At 44.6% G+C, this 19228-nt stretch overlaps 1 protein-coding gene across 1 annotated transcript in view; it reads left to right on the top strand.

The window, feature by feature from the left end:
* The window catches only part of VPS45 (vacuolar protein sorting 45 homolog), a 66297-nt gene that overhangs the window by 24808 nt on the left and 22261 nt on the right, over positions 1-19228 (top strand). Inside the window, exons 5-13 of the mRNA XM_019515787.1 lie at positions 149-217; positions 885-1022; positions 1656-1766; positions 4134-4268; positions 4641-4754; positions 5159-5326; positions 10281-10439; positions 11689-11796; positions 12387-12508. Coding sequence (XP_019371332.1) covers positions 149-217; positions 885-1022; positions 1656-1766; positions 4134-4268; positions 4641-4754; positions 5159-5326; positions 10281-10439; positions 11689-11796; positions 12387-12508 — 1124 coding nt within the window. The remainder of the gene's footprint in view (positions 1-148; positions 218-884; positions 1023-1655; positions 1767-4133; positions 4269-4640; positions 4755-5158; positions 5327-10280; positions 10440-11688; positions 11797-12386; positions 12509-19228) is intronic.

Raw genomic sequence — 19228 nt, 5'->3', positions numbered from 1 at the left:
GGGATTACTAGGAATTTTCTCCAGCAACTTGAAGAAACTGTCCCTGTATGTAGCATTTTGAGCTGAGTAGCTGGTACTAACATTTGCTCTCCTAGGACAAAGAGGTGTTGGCAAAGCATTAACTGTGTTTGCTTTTGTTCTTTGACAGGAGTTCTATGGAGATTATATTGCAGTGAATCCACATGTCTTTTCCCTCAACCTCTTAGGCTGCTGTCAGGTATGGAAAAGGCTAATACTCTATCAGTGTTTCAGGTGTGTGTAGTAGCTGAGGCTGAGGGAGACTAGCAGGTGCAACAAATGTGGGACTGTTTGAGCTTCCTGTTTGGGCATCCTGCTATTAGAATTTGCAGACTGAAACTGGGAGGGTGATGGGCTTGCACAGCATGAGTAATAGCAGCAGTTAGCTATGCTTTACTGTTACATTATAATTTCAAAGTAAAATTTCATTTATTTAACATAACTGCTACTCACTGTGAAACAGTCTCTCTGCAATGGAAAAGAGATATGCATCATGCAGTACAACTGACATGTAATACAGCAAAGTACAAATATGAAAGTAAAAACCCAAAGCATCTAAAATTCAGCATGAGCTTTGTAGGATCAAAGAGTACCCATGTTATTAAAACCCAGTGAAAACAGATAAAAGTGGTATTTTGTTTAATTACACTTTTGTCTGAACCATCCTTCTTAATAATTATTGTGGAGATCTAAAATTTGCCTTGTTTTTTTTTTTATCTTTTGGAATTTTCTTGACTCTTTCTCTTCATTCTGTTTTAGACATGGGAGGTAACCTATAAGACATTTTGGCTAGAACTGTGTTTCCTCCTCCCCCTCAGTGAAAGGATGCATGACCCCAAGTGTCTGTTGGTGTGTTTATTTTTCAGGGTCGCAACTGGGATGCAGCCCAACTATCCAGAACCACTCAAGGGCTAACAGCTTTGCTTTTGTCTTTGAAGAAATGCCCCATGATACGTTACCAGCTTTCCTCTGAATCGGCAAAGAGGCTTGCTGAATGTGTTAAGGTACAGTCCTGTGCTACAATAATTTTGAATGAGCCTGGTAGTGTGGTTCCTGTCAAAAGTCTGCATCCGTTCAGAGGAAGAGTCTGTAAAGAATAGTTGTCTCTCCACTTGCACTGTCACTTTGCCCAAGTTGTAACCCCTCTCTGCTCCTCAACTTCATTTACCAAATAGTCAGAATACTTGATCCCTGATTTTCCCACAAGTTCTGTGAAGTTTCCTAGGCAGATGGGGTTCTTTGGGTAAATGTGATCTCTTTTATTAGACCAATTGAATAGTTGGAAAAATTGTTCTTTATGCTTTTGGGCACAAGCACCCTAGCTTGTAAAGAACAATTTTTCCAACTAGTGTATTCAATTGGTCTAATAAAAGAGATCACATTTACCCAAAGAACCTTGTAGCTAACACCCTCCCTAAGGACATAGGCATACAACCAGTGCTCTCAAAATGGTGACGTTTCCTGTAATTAATGGATCTGAGAACTCTAGAGTGTGCAAGGTAGTGTTACATTTGCCACGTTTACTTAAACACTGTTGTGGTCTCTTTACCTCTTGCTCACTAGGGCCCAAGGGGAATTTTTTCCATCTGCAGTTAGGACCAAATGGCTTATCCCTTTTCGTTTTCCTTCCCCAACAGCAAGTAATTACTAAAGAATATGAGCTGTTTGATTTCCGGCGCACAGAAGTTCCTCCATTACTCCTGATTCTGGACCGGTCGGATGATGCTATCACCCCACTTCTGAACCAGGTGAAGTACCTCCTGACCAGCTGGGAGACGTGGGCTATAGCAACCAGGGATCCTGACATGCACATAGCTGTCTGGTGCTAGCCTGCACCCCAGAGTTTGGGCTCACAATAGCCTAGGGCAAGGTTTAGATTTTTAAATGTAAAGAGTCTTTCCCTTAAATTATCTCTGCATTCTGTTTGTCAGAGTCTCTGAATACTCTTGGATTCTCCTGGGTTCTGTGGCAGATCAAACAAGTTGAGTAATTTTCAAGGGTTCTCATGTTTTGTAAAACATGGCTTTCTGTGTAGGGCCTAAACATCTTGGCAATGCTCTTCCCAACTGTTTATTTGCAAAGGACACTTGGCAGCACATCTATCAAATGACCTTGCATTACCTTGTTCCTTGTGCTGTGTTATTGATGAGTGTTAGCATTTACTGGGTGGCTATTGTGATTTCTCTAGCTGCTCTGTAGACTTTGGCATTGAACAGTCTATTATGTGTCTCCTTTCATTTCTCTGGGATGTGCTCAGACACCAGCCAGCTTGGTGGCTAGGTAATGGCTGGAGCTGCAGAATTGTTAACTCAGAGGGCAGCTAAGGCTTTTGTGCTGCCAGTGAGCGTTATTTAGAACTGAGGACTGCTGGAATTCTGCACTTTATGCCATGGAGAATTTCAGCTGCTTTCTCCTCTTGACCTCTACTATTCTTAAATTCTAGCAGTGGCATGAAACTCAACCTCTGGTATTGGTTTGACCTGTGTTTTAAGAGTTACACAAGTCCCAGTCTAGTTTTCATGGCTGCCTATAGACATGCTTGTTTTTGGTTTAATTTTAAAACACTCCAGTACATGCAACAGTGTAAAGAGATTAAGCCCCACCCCCCACATCTCAAAATGGTGGTGGGGGCGCTTTAACTAAACCTTGTCAAATGAGTTTTAGTTAAAGTGATCCCACGGCCATTTTGAAACCTGGGTGGGGGGTGTTTAATACACAACAGTGAGCTGTTTTTAATTAGAGTGGCTCTCCGGGAGCACACCCCCCTACCCCCACCCTCCCACATCTGAGCACATGTTTAGGCAGCCCATGGGCTCTCCAAACCACCGTCACAATGGACACTAATTTCTGTTAAACTCAAAGGACTGAGGCAAAACAGTGTATAGGTTGTGAAGACCCAATCCCTCTGCTTCTAATAGGTAAAATATTATTTGCCTCTGAGCTGGTTATACCAGTGCTACTATCTAATCTGCATGCACCACTGGTCCAGTCTATTGTGTACAAGGGACTTTGTATCTAAAGCTCAGATCAAATACAAGCTGTATTGGTGCTGTAGCTAGTTCCTTGCTGCAGCTGTCTTGTGCATAGGTGGGTTGTAAAGGTGCCATGTCTGGGCATGTGTGCGCTCTCAACACGCAGGCAGCTTTTCTTTCACTGGAGACCATGTTTGCCTGTTGAGTGTCTTATTTTTATTTTTATTTATTTATTTGTGCCCAGTCCTAATAAAAGGGTACAGACATTTTTTCTCAGCTGTCCTTGATTCTTCTAGCTCATTGATTTGAGAGCAATATGGCAGTATTAAAAAATCAAGCTGGAACTGTGGGCAAGTTACCAAAATATGTTGCCTGCTGCATAGTCATTGTTTCTAAACCCAGTGCAGAGGTTCAGAGAAATGGATTGACAAGTATGTCAGTGCTTTGATCAGCTTGCAGACTTCCCTTCAAATTTAATATTAGTCTTCCCAGGATAAATATAGCAGCGCACCGATGCGCAAAAACACACACTCCTGCTGTGTAAGAAGCATAGGAGCGTGTAGGAAATGGTACAGCCTGTAACTGCAGCATCTCTGCAGCCAAAAATACCCTCTGCTGTACAGGCAGAGGACGATAATCATGGCAAATGTATTAGTTGTTCCCTGTTGCCCATCTTCCAGAAGCTTGTCTCAAATACAAATGCAACAAGCTGTCTGGGATAGAAACTGTTGCTGGTTTACCTGTACATCACGTAGTGCAACAAGCTGTTGATCTCTTGCTGAGGATTCTTGTGTGCTAACTCGAACAGAAATCCATGGTTTGGGGGATTGTTTGTTTGTTATAAAGCTTTATACTCTTTAAAAAGGGAATTTCTGCCAGAAAACTGGGCATATAGTTTGGTGTTTAGTAACATTGAGTGTAACTTTTTTTTTTTATTTGCCGTAAGCCCTCCTTTGAGTAAAGCTTCCCAAAAGTAAGCAGGACCATAAATCACAAGCAGGTGATGGGCTGGCTCTCTTTGCCCTGCCTGAATGGTGTAAAATGGTTTTAGCATTATTGGGAGTGCAGTGTGTTTTGCACCCTAGATTAGCTTGTGAGCCAAGTGAAACATTTTTTCTTTCCTCCCCACCCCTTCCTCCTTAGTGGACCTACCAAGCCATGGTTCATGAGCTGCTGGGGATCAACAACAACCGTATCGATCTGTCTCGAGTACCTGGAATAAGCAAGGATCTGAGGGAGGTGGTTCTGTCTGCGGAGAACGATGAGTTTTATGCCAACGTAGGTGTCTGTCTGGTGGGAAGGGAGTCCATTCAGGTGGTTGAAGTTGGAGCTCGGGTTCTGTTCTTCATTCTGCTGCTAAATTGTTGTGTGGCCTTCCCTTCTCCTGTGTCTCCCCTTTTTTGTAAAACAAGGATGATGGCATTGGCCTATTACTTGGGTAGGTGGTGAAAGTAAACAAACATAATGTCTCGGGTGGCTCCTGCTGTCTGTTTCCCTAAATGTGCTTACTACTTTTCCCTTTGAGCTGAAGTTTGGGGAAAACAATACAACCTTAGAGTTTTGGGAAGAGAGGCTAGTGTGTTTTCCATTTAGGTTGCAGCCCTTATCAGAGCAGCCTGCCCTCCAATTTCCCTCCTCTGTCGCACACAGAACATGTATCTGAACTTTGCTGAGATTGGCAGCAATATCAAGAATCTCATGGAGGATTTCCAGAAGAAGAAACCCAAGGAGCAGCAGAAGCTTGAGTCCATAGCAGACATGAAGGTAAAGAGGGTGCATAGCATCAACCAGATTGGTTCATGTCTTGATACTGGTAACATTATGTTGAGGCAGGTCCCAACGTGTTCAACGAGCCATCTCATGTTGTATGTCTGTACATAGCTTGTGAGATCCTGGTTGGTGAAATGGGCTTCTTGGTGCTACTTCTGAACAGTGGAGCTCTAGCTGCAAGGAGACTTGGAAAGCTTCTGCGGGCTTCTGAACTTGGGGTCAAAGGGAATGTTGTCCCAGTTGCTTTACATTGGTGTAAATCAGTTGTTTAATTGAAGCCTCCATTATTGCACCTGTGTAAAACCAACAGATATTAATAGGTGCCTTCTGTGCTGCCTTGCTGACACATCTTTGCTCCTATTTTGAAAGAACTTTGTACTTTGGTTTCCCATTTGCAGGCCTTTGTGGAGAACTACCCGCAGTTCAAGAAGATGTCAGGCACAGTATCGAAGCATGTGACAGTGGTGGGTGAGCTTTCCAGGCTGGTCAGCGAGCGGAACCTGCTGGAGGTGTCAGAGGTTGAGCAGGAGCTAGCTTGTCAGAATGACCACTCAAGCGCACTCCAGGTACTAGAGGCCGGGCAATCTAACCTCCATGATCTTTGTCCATTTCCAGAGGGGCAGCTCAGACAGCTCCTCTGCTTGTGGAAGTAGTGTTAGTCAGTGGGAGCTCTTCGCATAAACGTGTTGTAGGGTTGGGAACTTCTCAGCTCCCACCCATTCAGTTCAGATGCGAATGAATCATAGTTAAGAATTATCCTGAGAAGCTGTTGCACTCTGCAAGCCAAAATCATCTGGCTGTGCTCAGTTGATATATTCAGACTCTCCCTGGATATTTCATGTAGAGAAGGATCTTGGATTACAACTGTTGGGCTGTTGCTTTGTAATGCATCCTACTTCTTGTAGCTAACTTCCAGCAAGGGGTGGGAGTAAGTTTGATTTTCTTTTTCTCTTTTTTTCTTGTTTATTTCCCCCACCCCCCTCTACGGTAGATTCTTGGCTGCTTACCGAAACCTGCAGAATTAATGTGCTGGGGAGCAGGGTGTGGCTGTGGGAATTATTCTTGGTATCTATGGCCTTGTCCATGCTGGATGGGGGGTGGTCACTCTTGGAACAAGAATTCCAAATCAGATTTTCCAGCCCAGAGGCAAGACTATCATTTCTTAGTCCCTCAGGATAGTGTCTGGGCTTCTATGAGTCTTGGTTGTGTCTAATGTGAGAGGGCATATGTAATCTGCAGTATTTGCATAAAAAGAGCAGCAAGAGAACTGCATCAGTCTGCCTGGCACTAGATTTGTTACAGGACAGATGCACCATGCATACATACAGCTGACTAAATGGATGTTGTCATTAGCATGTTGGGAGTCCCTCCCTAAGTGGCAGAGTCGGTCTGAAGATGATTACAATAGGAATCTGAACAATTTCCTCTTCTTCACTTATGCTGTTTTTGTGTTGTGCTTTCCACATCTGTCATCCTTGTATGAAAGCAGAATTTTTTGTTACAACACTGTAGGTGTATGTGGTGCATTGTCGGTGACTAGACTGGCTGGGTTTCACATGAAGTTTTGGCCTTGATTGCACAGCAGACTTTATGTCCATGAAACCTGGGACCCACACTAAATCTCGGTTATTTCACTGAAGCTGGCCATGGTTTCAGGGCTCTAGCTGCAAAAAAAATCTCATTGTCTCAATCAGTTGTAATGTAGGAGAATCTATGCATTATTGTTTCAGGGTTCGTGAAACTACAAGGCTCAGTTCAGTTCAGCAAGGGCTCCTGATTTCTTCATTAAACTTTTTTTTATTTATTAAATCTTATAAAACCTTCTTATATTTTGAACAGACTTAAAAGGAGCAGAGCTTTTGATTGCAGCTCTCTGGCACTTTGTGTACAGTGCTGGTAAAGGGCAATTAACAAGTGTCATAATTTTATGATTGGGTTGGTGAAAGAAAGAACTCATACAGAGAGCTAATGGATTATTTTGAACTGCACAAGTTAAAACCAAAACCACCATCTGTGAACAGAGTGTGGGAGGGTGGTGGGAGGAGGGACCCCATGTCTGATTATTATCCTTATTTGGAGCGTCTTTTCCAGTGTGGAGCTGCATAAATAAAGGATGCCTTTAGCAAATAGGCTCAACCTTAAAAAGGATCTCCTTGTTTGACATCTGAGTGTAGAGTGAAGTTTTGACCCCATGATGGCTTGTCAAATTCCATGACCTGCCCCAGAATCTGTCAGTACGTCAGTAGTGATGAACTGAGGTTGTTGACTCCTAACAATACTGCCATTTTTTGAGGGTGACTATATTGTGTCTCTGCATGGCTTCTCCATGTATCACAACACTTGTCCTTGTGAAAACGATGCTGATCTGTGCACTGCAAACAGGCTTTTCTACAAAGGATTTTGTTAAAATGGAAGCTTTATATTGTAATGGACTCCTTCACACCATAGTAAGTAGGAACCTCTGACTAGAAAGCTAAAGATCAGGATCTTAAATAGATTTGAAAAGCACTTCTTTTTAGCCTGTGTTATTCAGCATCATGAGTGGGTGGCTCTGTGATAATATTAGCACTGCAAATAGTTTAATCCTTGGGCCAGATTCTTGAATGGGGTAAGTCAGCGTAGTGCTGTTGAGATCAGGGCAGTGATGCTGATTTGTGTCAGCTTAGGAGCCGGGTGAGTGTTCTTATATTTGGTATGTCCTGATAACTGCTTATTGAAATGGCACTTTAGCTATAAAAAGATGGGATGTAGACAGCCTAGGATCTGTTGCTTTATACTGTCTTATTGTTCCTAGGTCCAGCTTGCTCCACTTATAAATCCAATGTGACTTATCTGTCAGGCCTGTACCCCACCCTCTTCTTGGATTGCTCAGCCTCAGCAGGAAAAGATTCTGAAAAGCATCGTGTATATAGCAGGCTCTAGTGCAAAGAAAATCTTAGCTGGTGATGCAGTCAGTAGCGGGGGGGGGCAGAAGACTCTTGCCCTGTTTGACATCTGTTAGCCCCTGCAAAGGAAATAGCTGGGCATTGTCAAGCAAGTTCTTCCTCCTAAAGGTGTGATTCTCACCTAGGCCTGGCACAGATTGGTTTTGTACTAATGCAGCCCTTTCAGTAAATGATACCTATGTTTGACTACCAGTTTTATCTTAAGCTCCAGTGTGAAATGTGGTTATACCAATTTAAAGGTACTTATACCAGTACAATCGTACAGTTTAATTCCACATCTCTATAGGAAATTAAGTGTAGAGGTGGTTGTATCAGTATCGGAGTCCTTGTGTGTAGATGAGGCCTCATGCTGAAATCTTCATTATCACCCTGGCATTGCAGAGGGAGACTTGAGGTGAGACCAGATGGCCTGTGCACCTTTTCAGGATGCTTCAGAGTGCCAGAACAGTGTAATAAGACTAGTTTAATTGAATTTTAAGGTAGAGCTCCCAGATCTTGCATAAAGTGACACTCTTCAGAGTCACTCTTCTAAAAAGTCCTCTTCTCTTGAATGCTTGGGTCCTGGTTTTATCACAAGAGCAAACCTGTCCTGATAGAAGCCACCTGGAGCTTCAGGTGCTCAGCACTTGTATCTCTCCATACTGAGGTTTTGACATTTGGGTGTTCAAAATCAGAGGTGTCTGCTTCTAATGGAATTGCCCTTGAATGCATTTGTGGAAGAGCTGAGAGTTGGCTCTTACTAGCGACGATCCAGCTGCCTTGTCAACTCTGCAATTAAGAATCTCTTCTGAGAAGCCTGTGCTGCAGCATGGAGCTTGGTGTTAGCTACAAAGTGTGCCCTGAACCCCAAGGAAAGTTTGAAGACTGACTAGCTTGTGGTGAGCTCTATGCTTCCCTGGTTAGAGTGGTACCAGTACCCAACTAGCTGGAAAAAAACAAAACAAAACCCAAGCAATCTTTAAAATCAGTAAACTACATGGAGCATATAGTAGACATCCTGCACACAGGCACAGCTTCCATAGACAAAACCCTCTAGGAGTTTGCTGCAGTCACATTCATAGATGTTAGGTGCTGGAAGGGACCTCTTGAAATTATCAGGTCCCTGAAAGGGATTATGGGAGAGCCAACAAATAGGAACTAATTTGGAACTTTTTCTGGATCAGCCAGAAAACAAAATTGCAAACTATTTAACTGCTGTCTCTTTAAGTGGGGGGGAAAGGCCTGCAATTGGTTTATCTGGGTGCACTGTCCAAGGGTGTTCTCTGTTGCAACCTCCTAATGGCAGTGTAGGGGAAGGGTCATGGAAACAATGAAGAATAACCCAGGGCATCAAATAAAGGGGGGGATTGTTCTCCCGCTGATGTAATTTCAGCAATTGTTAATTTCTCTTGTGGCCTTGGGCCCCCAAGTACAGTACATTTTTTGGCTACTCCTTTCCTGATCTCTTATTAATTCTGACAATGTACATGAGTCTTGAGCAATGAATGAAAGGTTTTGAATCCCATCTTCTTGGATGGACAATAGCTTTTCTGTTCCTTCTGCTTCCTGCTTACACAGCTATGGCCACCGTGTTCCCAGCCAAGGACTGGAAATCCTGCAAGCAGATATCCTTGTAAGAACCCGTTCTGTGGGTGGAATGGAAGGGAGTCGATGGCAAATCCTCCTCCAGGAATTTGTCCTCTATTTCTGTTGTAACCAGTGCTTGTTATTTAGCCCAGTTATGGCGAACCTGATTTAATTGTGTCCAGAGAAATTATTCTATGTGAGTTGGTCCTGCCCTTTTACTTGGTACCAATATATTTTCTGCCCTGCATCATGTGCCCCCTTCATCTGTATGCCTTTGAAGTAATCCAAGCTGACTCTGCTCTTTAATCTATCACACAGGAAGGATTGCAGGTTTTACTATGAGGTGGATCTTAAAGCATCTGCCTGTCCTTGGCCAAACATCTGTAGACTTAGTCTGTTGTAGATGCTGGTTCTCTGACATCCATTACGAAGGACAGACTTAAGCAGTTTATTTCCACTGCTCAACTAAGCGCTGGTATCTGCTTTGTTTGGTCCTTATCTTGCCTGACAGTCTTGCACTGCACCGTGTCTGAGAGGGACCATGGGGTGTTGAGAAGCTGCACCGCTGCTTGTTGCGTGAAGGGGTAGAATTAAAATGTGGGGTAGATCCTGGCTGTATGCCACCTTGGGCAGAATACAACCGCTCCTCTAAAACCCCCCGGCAGTATGAAGTGAACCACATCTTAATAGGCAGGCAACACATCGCTGCTTGCAGCTAAAGCAACAGATTTGTTTGTTGGAAATACGATGCTTATATTTTTGTTGTCTTCATGCAATAGCTAATCTTTGCCTTTCATTTCATTTCTTCCTTGGCAGGTTTCTGGTACCAGCTCTCTCATATCAAACTTGAGACTTTGCTTTTCTGAAACTGCTTTGCCTTCTTCATGCATGTGGCCATTGCCAAGCAGCTGGGTAGATGCATGATTTGCACAGTTGCTCTCAAGGCACAGGCTTAATGCATTGGGTTTCCCCTCCCCTTCTTATACTGTTACTTGCCTTCATGTCTCAGAACATGCGGCGGCTCCTGCAGAATCCGAAGGTGACGGAGTTTGATGCTGCCCGCCTGGTGATGCTTTATGCTCTGCACTATGAGCGCCACAGCAGCAACAGCCTGCCTGGGCTGATGATGGACCTCAAGAACAAAGGAGTTTCGGAGAAGTATCGGAAGGTAAGTAATTGTTGGCTCTGTTCTGGATAGATACTGGGATGAGAAGACATAAGGGTGGCAGATCTTTAGCTGTTGTAAAGTGTCCTGGCCCCAGTGGCTTTAGAGCCATGAGACTTTTTCCATCAGCTGGAATCTGTCCTAGGGTGGGAGTTCCCGGACATTGACTGGCTTGTCTTGCCTTAGTCCTCCCATCTCTGCTTGCCTTCTTGGATAACGAGCTGCCTTCTAGCAGGAAAAGCATTTGCATTTCGGACTGTTTTAATATGTAGTAAAATGGAAGCCTGACTTTGGATAAATAGGGTTGGAAGGCACTTCAGGAAGTCATCTAGTCTGACCTTCCCTTCCTAAAACATTCCAGACAAGTCTATCCACCCTGCTCTTAAAAACTTGTTGACTTGGCTCTCTGTGTGTATTTAATAGTAATGGAGAATCCCTGTACTCCTGAAGTCCATCTAAAGTGCTCTGGATACTACTTAGATTCCCCTATCAGAAGCAACTCTTATCAGCTGATAAAGGCTTTATTATTCATATAGTTGCTTATGAAGGACCGTTCTGCTCTGGCCTTCTGAAATGCCCCAAACAGAAGTGGTGCTGTTTGCAAAGTGCTTTTGGGTCTTCTAAGAGGAGGGCCTATATGAATGTGTTGTCAGAAAGCTTCTTTGCAGAGGAGATGACCCACCTCCTCTTTCCTTCTAGACTCTCACTCCACTCCCACCTCCCAGAGAGAATTGTTCAGTTTAAACACTTAAAATGACCCAGGATCCTGAACTAGCTCTTATTTTTGTTTTGTATTTTTCCAGGACTGGGGCTCCATTCTGGTAGGTACTGTAGAAAATGTGTACATGGGTGGGCTAGATTTGCTAACCTTTGCTTCCTGTAGTGCTACAACATCTTCTGTTTGCATGGCCCATTCAGTTATCAGCCACGATGTTCTGACTCTGTGTATACACTTGGGTCTGGACAGAGGCCCACCACCTAGATTGCCGTGGTTGTGAGAAGGCTTTCAGTAAAATTGTCCAGGATTGAATTGATCTTAAAATAAAATCCCTTCTCCCAGAAGCTGCAGGGAGTATTTGGGCACATTTCTTGGCTTTCTGTAGGCTATGCCCTTATTTGAGACTAGATGGAATCCTTTTCGACTTCTTGAGTATCACTTCAGCACCTTTTCTTGATGTTAAAACCACAGAAACTGTCCTGAACCTAGTTCCCCACATTAATAGAGCTCCATCTTCCATCCGTCTCTGTACAGCTGGTGTCTGCAGTTGTGGAATATGGTGGGAAGCGTGTCCGAGGCAGCGATCTTTTCAGCCCCAAGGATGCTGTGTCCATCACTAAACAATTCCTCAAAGGACTGAAGGTATGAAGATCTCTGCCACATATAGTCCAGTTGAGATTAACCAAGGAAGGGACCATGCGTGTGAAGCGCCTTGTGCACTGTTAAAAGAGCAATGCTGATGTATGTAATCCCTGTACTTGTTCATAGATCAGTTCCAGGTGAAGGTCAGGGCAGGTGAAAAAGGGAATGTGGTTCTGAAGGACATAACACACCCACTGGCTCATATATTGAGTTATCCAATGTCTGCTTATTACACAGCAGCCCTGACTGGCACCCATGGGCTGCTTATTCCCAGTGGTTCTTGCTGTCCCCAGAAAGCCAAATTAAGGCAGGTTGGTGCGTGCTGCAAGTCTATTTCCTGACTTTTGGAAGTTTAGCTGTATGTGTACTTGACAGCTTGGAAAGGTACATAGTATTCGGATATTGCATCTACTGAAATCTGTAGGAGGTAGGTGCCCAAAAGACTTTTAAGGATCTGGGGCTTTGAATGTTGTTCATTGTACCCACTGGACCACTGCTTGTTTGTGGTGGTGGCTTTGCTGACCTGCTTTTTAAACTTGCTGCATCTGTTTCATTTAATGAACAAACAACAGCTTTCCTCTGCATCGTAGGGAGTTGAGAATGTGTACACTCAGCATCAGCCCCTCCTTCATGAGACGCTGGATCAACTCATCAAAGGAAAACTCAAGGACAACCAGTACCCCTACCTGGGCCCTAGCACACTCCGTGACAGGTATGGAATGGGGAGTAGCAGAAGCCTCTTAAGATTTATCTGCACCTTCTTATTTATGCTTGGGTCTAGTACATGCTTGGTGAGCATCATAGCGCTCTACATAATGAAAGCTGTGCCCTGTGGCCAGGACTGCCAAAGTGCTGAGTATTGGCCCAACTCTTGGTCCCTACTGAAAAATTAATTGGAGCAGAGGGAGTTGAATGCTGACAGCTTTTGGAAACTCCCACCCAATAATTTTCCCTTTGCTTTCAGACAACATTGTGTGGAATCTCCTGTTAGCTCTGATTAAAGAATATTGATGCGTGTCAGCTTGATTTCTTCCAGCTGCTGAGAAGCAGTATTCTCAAGAGGCAAAGCTGGGAATTGGGATTTGAGTCTCTGTTCTAAGCTCTGCTACTAGTTTGTTATACAGCCACAGCAAATTGCTTGACTTTTTTTCTGCGCCTTTCTTCATGCCTGTAAAATGGGAATGTTGCCTGCATAACTCCCAAGCTGGTGATTTGGACGTATGTGATGTTTAGGATTCCCAGACAAGAGAAATGTGTTATGGTTGTAGCTTTTTTTCAGGTAGCTACAGACTGAGCTAAAGCACTTGCTCCCCAGGACAGATGTTTGGAGGCCTGTGCTTGCTGGAAGCAGTACAGTGATTCCAGGATGGTGCAGGCATGTGGGGTTGAGCTGAGATTTGTACTTTCTATCACCCTCCCCTACCCCCAGCCCAGATGCCTTCAGTCCTTCTCTTGCTGTCATCCTGTCTTTGGGGCCAAGGAACAAAAGCTCTCACCTTTTGATAGAAATGTCTGGAGCTCTGTCTTAATGGCATAGCTGCTTGCTTGTTAGAATAACTGTGAGTTGAAGGCTCCAACAGACTGCTGTTGGAGATCTGGGAACTTCCATCTGACAGCTGGGGGTGGAGGGGGGAGGGAGAGAGAGATGAACCTTTGTCCTGTAGGTCTAGTGCATTTATTTGACAAATTTTGCTGTGACGTTTAATTACTCTGCCACCTGGGGTTGGTTTTTTTTGTTTTGTTTTTTGTTTTTAACAAGGATCAAAAATAGCTCAGTATCTTCCTCACCCTCTTGAGCTGATTTTGTTACTCTTTTTTTTGGTGAGAGCCTGACCTTGCCCAGCATGGCTAAGGATCTTATTGAAAAGGAGTAGTTGAGCTTGCTGGGACTGAGCTAATCCATTTCCAACAGAGTCAGTAATGGCAGGTATGTGCTGGGAAGGAAGGCTTTGAGGCATAAGGTGCAGCTCTGGGAGGCTGAAGACCTGGATTCTGTTTTTCAATATCTCTGTCAATAAATCAAAGTTTAGGCCTCTGAGGTAAACTGGTTCAATGCTTTTGTTCACTTGTGAATGGTTTGCTAGGAAGGTAAGAGCCTGTTGTTGTCAGCTTTGAATTACTCCTTCAGCTCTGGTAGCTGTGGCCCATTCATTTGGTACTGAAGGTCCTAGGCTTGCTCTGATGTCCCAAGATGGTTATCACAAGGATGCTGGGAATCCTCCTGAGAATTTACATAATGCTCCAAGAGCTGCTAGAAGGTGTCTTACAGGTTGAGTGTTAGACCTCTCATTACCTTCCCATGCTAGTTGCTGTTGGCTTTTATCAGCAACTGCCATGTTCTTAGTGAGGCAGAAAATAAATGCGAACTTGTGCTTCTCGACAAATTGGGTGGCTGTCGCAGGGCAGCCTCAGTTAAATTAAAACTGCAAACTCATTTGGGGGAGAGGAGAAGCAGACTTTGGGACCAAGGTTCAGAAATGTCAAGCGAGTGGGAGGGGAAGGAGCATGACAAAGAGAGAACAGCAATCTCCCTGGCTTTCAGACATGCACGCTACGTTGCTTTTTCTTCCTTCCTCAGCCTTGCCTCGGGCATTGCGATCTGCCTTGTGAAAATGGAAGCGTATTTCATAATGGGGAGGCGTCCAAATTCCATGCCAGCCTGACAGCAGGGGACATTTATCACTTTATTTATGAATAAGAAAAGAATTATAGTCACACAAGAGACAAATTGTTTGTGTACATCCCCAACATGCCAGAAAATCTCTGCCTGGCCCCAGACTAACCCTTGAAAATCAAATTGTTTGGGGCTGGTGGAAGGGGCTTGGCAGATGGACCCCAGAACAGATAAGACCATAGAAATGTAAGCTTCCTCCTCAGTATGTGTCCCAGGCTGGCCTGAGAGAGAAGGACACGGGTAGGACTTCATGTTTCATACCATCCTTGGCCCTTTCTGCAAATAAAAGGGTCAGCTGTGGGTTTTTAAGAATTCATTGAGCTCTTATAAGACCCACGAACCTACTTTGCACAGGTGGCCAAAAGGCTTGAGCTGCTTTCAGCCACTGCAGACCTGTGCTTGACTTGAGCTACTTAGGTAAGGGTGAAAATCCCAAAAGGGTCAAGGAACTTCTAGATGGCCTTCTTCATGCAATACAAAGAGGGACCCCTTTAAATATCTCATCTCATCTCTTCTCCAGGGCTCCATGATTTAAGAACCCAGCCTTAGGAATGTCACTGGTAAGGTGTCAGAAAGGAGAATATAAACAGGGCTCAGTTCTTGATGAATAAGTCTAGCAACTTCCTAATGCCAGTGGACAATGTAACTGAGATGAAGGGAAAACAAACTTCTTCCTCCTTTCCCTTCTGCTGTGGAGCAGCAGCCTGACCACATAGCTGAATTGCTTCAAGAAAATAAATCCATCCCAGAATTCGCGTGTACTGGTGCCAAACCAAATTCTGCGGCAAGTTACTTGGAGCATGGCTGCCTATGTTGCAAGCATAGTATCTAGCCATGGCCATTCTGATTTGAGCCTGGAGGCCCAACTGTGACGCATGAGAACTGGTGCGACATGGAGGGTTAGAGCCTTTGGCTGGATTCTCCTGAAAGCTGGGAGCATGCAGAATGACATTACTTCACTGTAACTGCTTGGGAGCTATTAAAAATATGACTTTGCTTTCTGTAATACTTCACCAAACCATGCACTAGGTTGTGGGTTTTTAAGGGCTGGCCAATAGATAGGAGCTACCTGGTCCCTTTTTCCTTTGTCTTCAGTGTCTTTTGGAAGCTCTACTCTTTTTGGCAAGAACCACTACCACGTAAAGTTGTCAGCTCTGTTTGAATCTATTCCAGGAGGTTTCGTCACATAGTGGATTACAGCGCATAGATTTTTACATTAGGAAGGCAAATTCACATTACTATTACACTTAAAAAAGCCACTGGACTACTGTACAAATCGGATTCAACATTTAATATTAATTTTAATGAATACCCTATCCTTGATCTCCTGGGTGACTCTTGGCAATCTCCTGGAGATTTATGTCTAATTCCTGGAGACTCCAGGGCAATCCTGGAGGGTTAGCAACCCTACCACCATGGCTCACCCACGTTACCAACCATCTGGCAGAAAAGCCAAGGACTCGAGTGTGTTATGGACACTGCTGAACTGCCTTGAGTACTAGAGGAGGTCAGAGGGTGGCACTGCATCAATTCCCTCTGTCACTCTACCCTAAGTCAGTGCAGTTGAATGCTTGGGTCACCTGCTGACTTGCAGGCACTGCTCCTGCAGCATCAAGGCATTGCTTTATCTTCCAGGTAGATGTCTGTGGGGCCCAACCAATGCTGAGGTGGGTCACTAGAATGCAGAGCAGGATGGTCTGGCAGAGCGGACTGATGTGCTAGAAAGCAGAGCACAGCATATAAATGAAGTAGGGCCCAGTGGTTAAGGCACCAGCCAGGCATGTGGAACATGTTGATTCAACACCTTATTACCGTTCGGGGGACTCTCCCGCTGTTTACAGTGCTCTTTATAGTTGACCCCCTGCCCTGCCCTAGCCTGGGCCACATGCTTTCTACCCTTCCCTGTCAGTGCCACTTGGCAGTTGTACCTTGGACTTCCTGTTGTAGGAATCAGCCTGCCCACTGTTTGCTTTGCCTTGAAGGAATCCTCGAGTAGCAATTCAGTCTCATCCTAGTGTCTCCTTTTAACAGATTGTACTGATTCTGGGAAGTACGTATTGGATTGAGAGGTTCTGAGATGCCATGATCCTGGGGCCTTAATGTACATGAGTACTCTAAAGTAGACGGAAAGATGGCCTGTTTAATTTTCCTCGTACCAAAAGAGTGGAGCGAAGAACTACCTTTAAACTTATGGCATGTGTTGGGGAACCACTTAAAATCCAGCCCCGGGCAAACTGGGCTATCCTGTCTAGCTGATGGTGGTTTTAGAGGCCTGAGCATAGTGATTGGCAGGAGTTCAGGAGAGGGTCAGGGTGAAGTGCTTTATGTTTTGTGATCAAAGCGAGGCAGCTGCGTGACCAGCAAGGGATTTTTTTAAAGGGCTCTTTTTAATGGTTTTTCTGTAATAAATATTATGCTGTTGCGGGGGAGGAGAAGCTTGTGGTCCAACTTCAGCTTTGGAAATCGGCAGTAGGGAGGGGAAGGGAATCTCTCCAAGGCTTGGAGCAGGGCTCTAAGCAGATACTAGCAAGCATTTCCACTTGGTTGTTCACATCCACATCAAGCATCTTGATGCCTATCTTGCTGGGGTCATCTGATCCTAGCAGTCTTTCCTGCCCAAGTGCAGGGGGGCTGGTCCCAGTGATCTTGTAAGGTCCCTTCCAGCCCCTAACAACTATGAAACTATGATCCTCATCCTGTTTGCTTATACTCATGCAGTCCCAGCCACGCTGTGGGTGGGACAGTGCTAGCTACAGTATAGTCCCAAAGCAAAGAGACCCTAACTAAAGTTAGAACCCTGGTGTGTTGAGTGCTGTATGTGCATCCTGTGAAGCAGGCCCTGCCTTGAAGACCTGGCAGGCTAAATAGGTAAGACTGGGTGGGAGAAAAGGAGTATTTGTATCTCTCTTTTACAGATGGGGGAACTGAGGCACAGAGTTAAGTTACTTGTCCAATGTTATGTAGTGCATCTGTGGCAGAGCTCTGAAATGGATCTCTTATCTCTCAGCCCAGCATCTGACCAGCATTTTGAGGAAGGATGATTTGCATTAAACTTGGTCCCACTTCCCCTGTGCCAGGACTTTCCTGTACAGTTCCTTGGCTTTCCATTCTAATTTGGTGTGGGGCCTACGTGAACCAAACCTGAAGCTGTGGGTGACCTGCAGGCTGGGAGTTGGGGACAGCCTGTGTGCCCAGGGGCACCTCTCTACTGGGGAGTATTTTGCCTGGCCTCTAAGTGTCACCACGCGTGATTGGACATTATGTAGTATTGTGTCCCTATGATGCTATAATGGGTATTATATCAGGCAAAGAGACTAAGACATGGCTGTTCTAAACTAAAAGCAAGTTCATTGAACCCTAACGGCACAAAGGTCACACACAGGCCTGAAGGCCTCTGTGTCCCAACCCAGAATCTCTATTTGTGACTAGGCTTGAGGACAGGTGTGTGATGGTGAGGGTCCCTGACACGGGTTTTTTTTGTAAGGCCGTGTACAAGATAGACTCCCTGTCCCAGCCTTTGTGATGTAAAGGCTCCTGGTCCCAGCAGATGGAGGTGCGATTCAGACCTGAGGCTTGTAAGTAAATGGGTCTGTATCCAGTGAGAACTCTCAGGGCCTTCTCGTTGTCCTCCATGGACTTTGGATCAGGCTGTAAGACCGGGCAGCCAAACATGGAGTGAAGTCACTAGAAGATTAGAGTGTCAGCACCCTCCGTCAGGGTTAATTCTTACATTGTGATCTCTCAAGTCAGCAGGGAAAGTCGGGCAGCTTTGCTATTTGATGGAATTGTTACAGACACCATGAAAAACTTGTAAATTCTTGCAGAAGCAACCTTGCCTTGCAAGAGGTTTAAACATCCTTTTTTGGAAACATCTACTTGCAACATAAATTGCAAAGCTACTTGGTTGCATGGTCTGTAATATCTTAACCCGTGATATGAAGAGTGCTTCAGAGATTAACGAAAACAAAGTAATTCCCAAGTCCTTTTCTTGCATAGCATGCTTCTTCAGCCAGAATTGTGACTATTTCCTTATTTGTGCAAAGCAATTTTCTTCCCTTGCTATGAAATTTCCAAGCATTTAGCTATCAAATTGGTAGTTAACCCAGAGAGAAACAAAGCCATATCCACAAATTGGGTCTGAGGAGGGGAACAGCTGGGGGAGACAGCAGATTTGCATTTCCACTAATCCAGTGAGTCTTGGTTTTCTTCCTGTTCCAAAATTGCTGCTTATTTGTTCTTGATATATGTAGCAACTCCCTGAGCTCTTAGCAAGAGAGCTGAGATACTCATGTTCTTTCTATAGCAGTCTGTCTTGGACAAATAAAAGGTAACTGCATTTTGCCATTACGCTTAAATGCACAAAACTAAGCAGTGTATTTAAGGGAAGGGGGAAAAAAGACTACATCCTCCCTGCAGAAAATTAATGATGCTTAGCGTATGCAAGATGCATATTTTGTTTTCATGTTAACATCTTATCATTGAAGTACGGTCAGAAGGAACCTTATCGATCTTCAAGTCTGACCCCCTGCCTGGGCAGGAGAAAAACTGGGCTCAAATGACTCCAGCCAGGTAGGCATCAAGCCTCTTCTTAAAGACCCCCAGAGTAGAAGCCAGCACCGCTTCCCTTGGAAGTTGGTTCCAGATGCTAGCCACCCTAACTGAAGTAGTTCTTACAGATGTCTAATCTAAACCTACTCTCCAACAATTTGTGGCCATTATTCCTTGTTATGCCAGGGGCGCCAGGGGAAACAAGGTCTC

This window comes from Gavialis gangeticus, unplaced genomic scaffold (assembly GCF_001723915.1).
Source record: "Gavialis gangeticus isolate Ggan-Ray unplaced genomic scaffold, GavGan_comp1, whole genome shotgun sequence".
Lineage (NCBI taxonomy): Eukaryota > Metazoa > Chordata > Crocodylia > Gavialidae > Gavialis > Gavialis gangeticus.
Note: the sequence above shows the minus strand (reverse complement) of the source record. Positions and strands in the feature narration are given on the sequence as shown.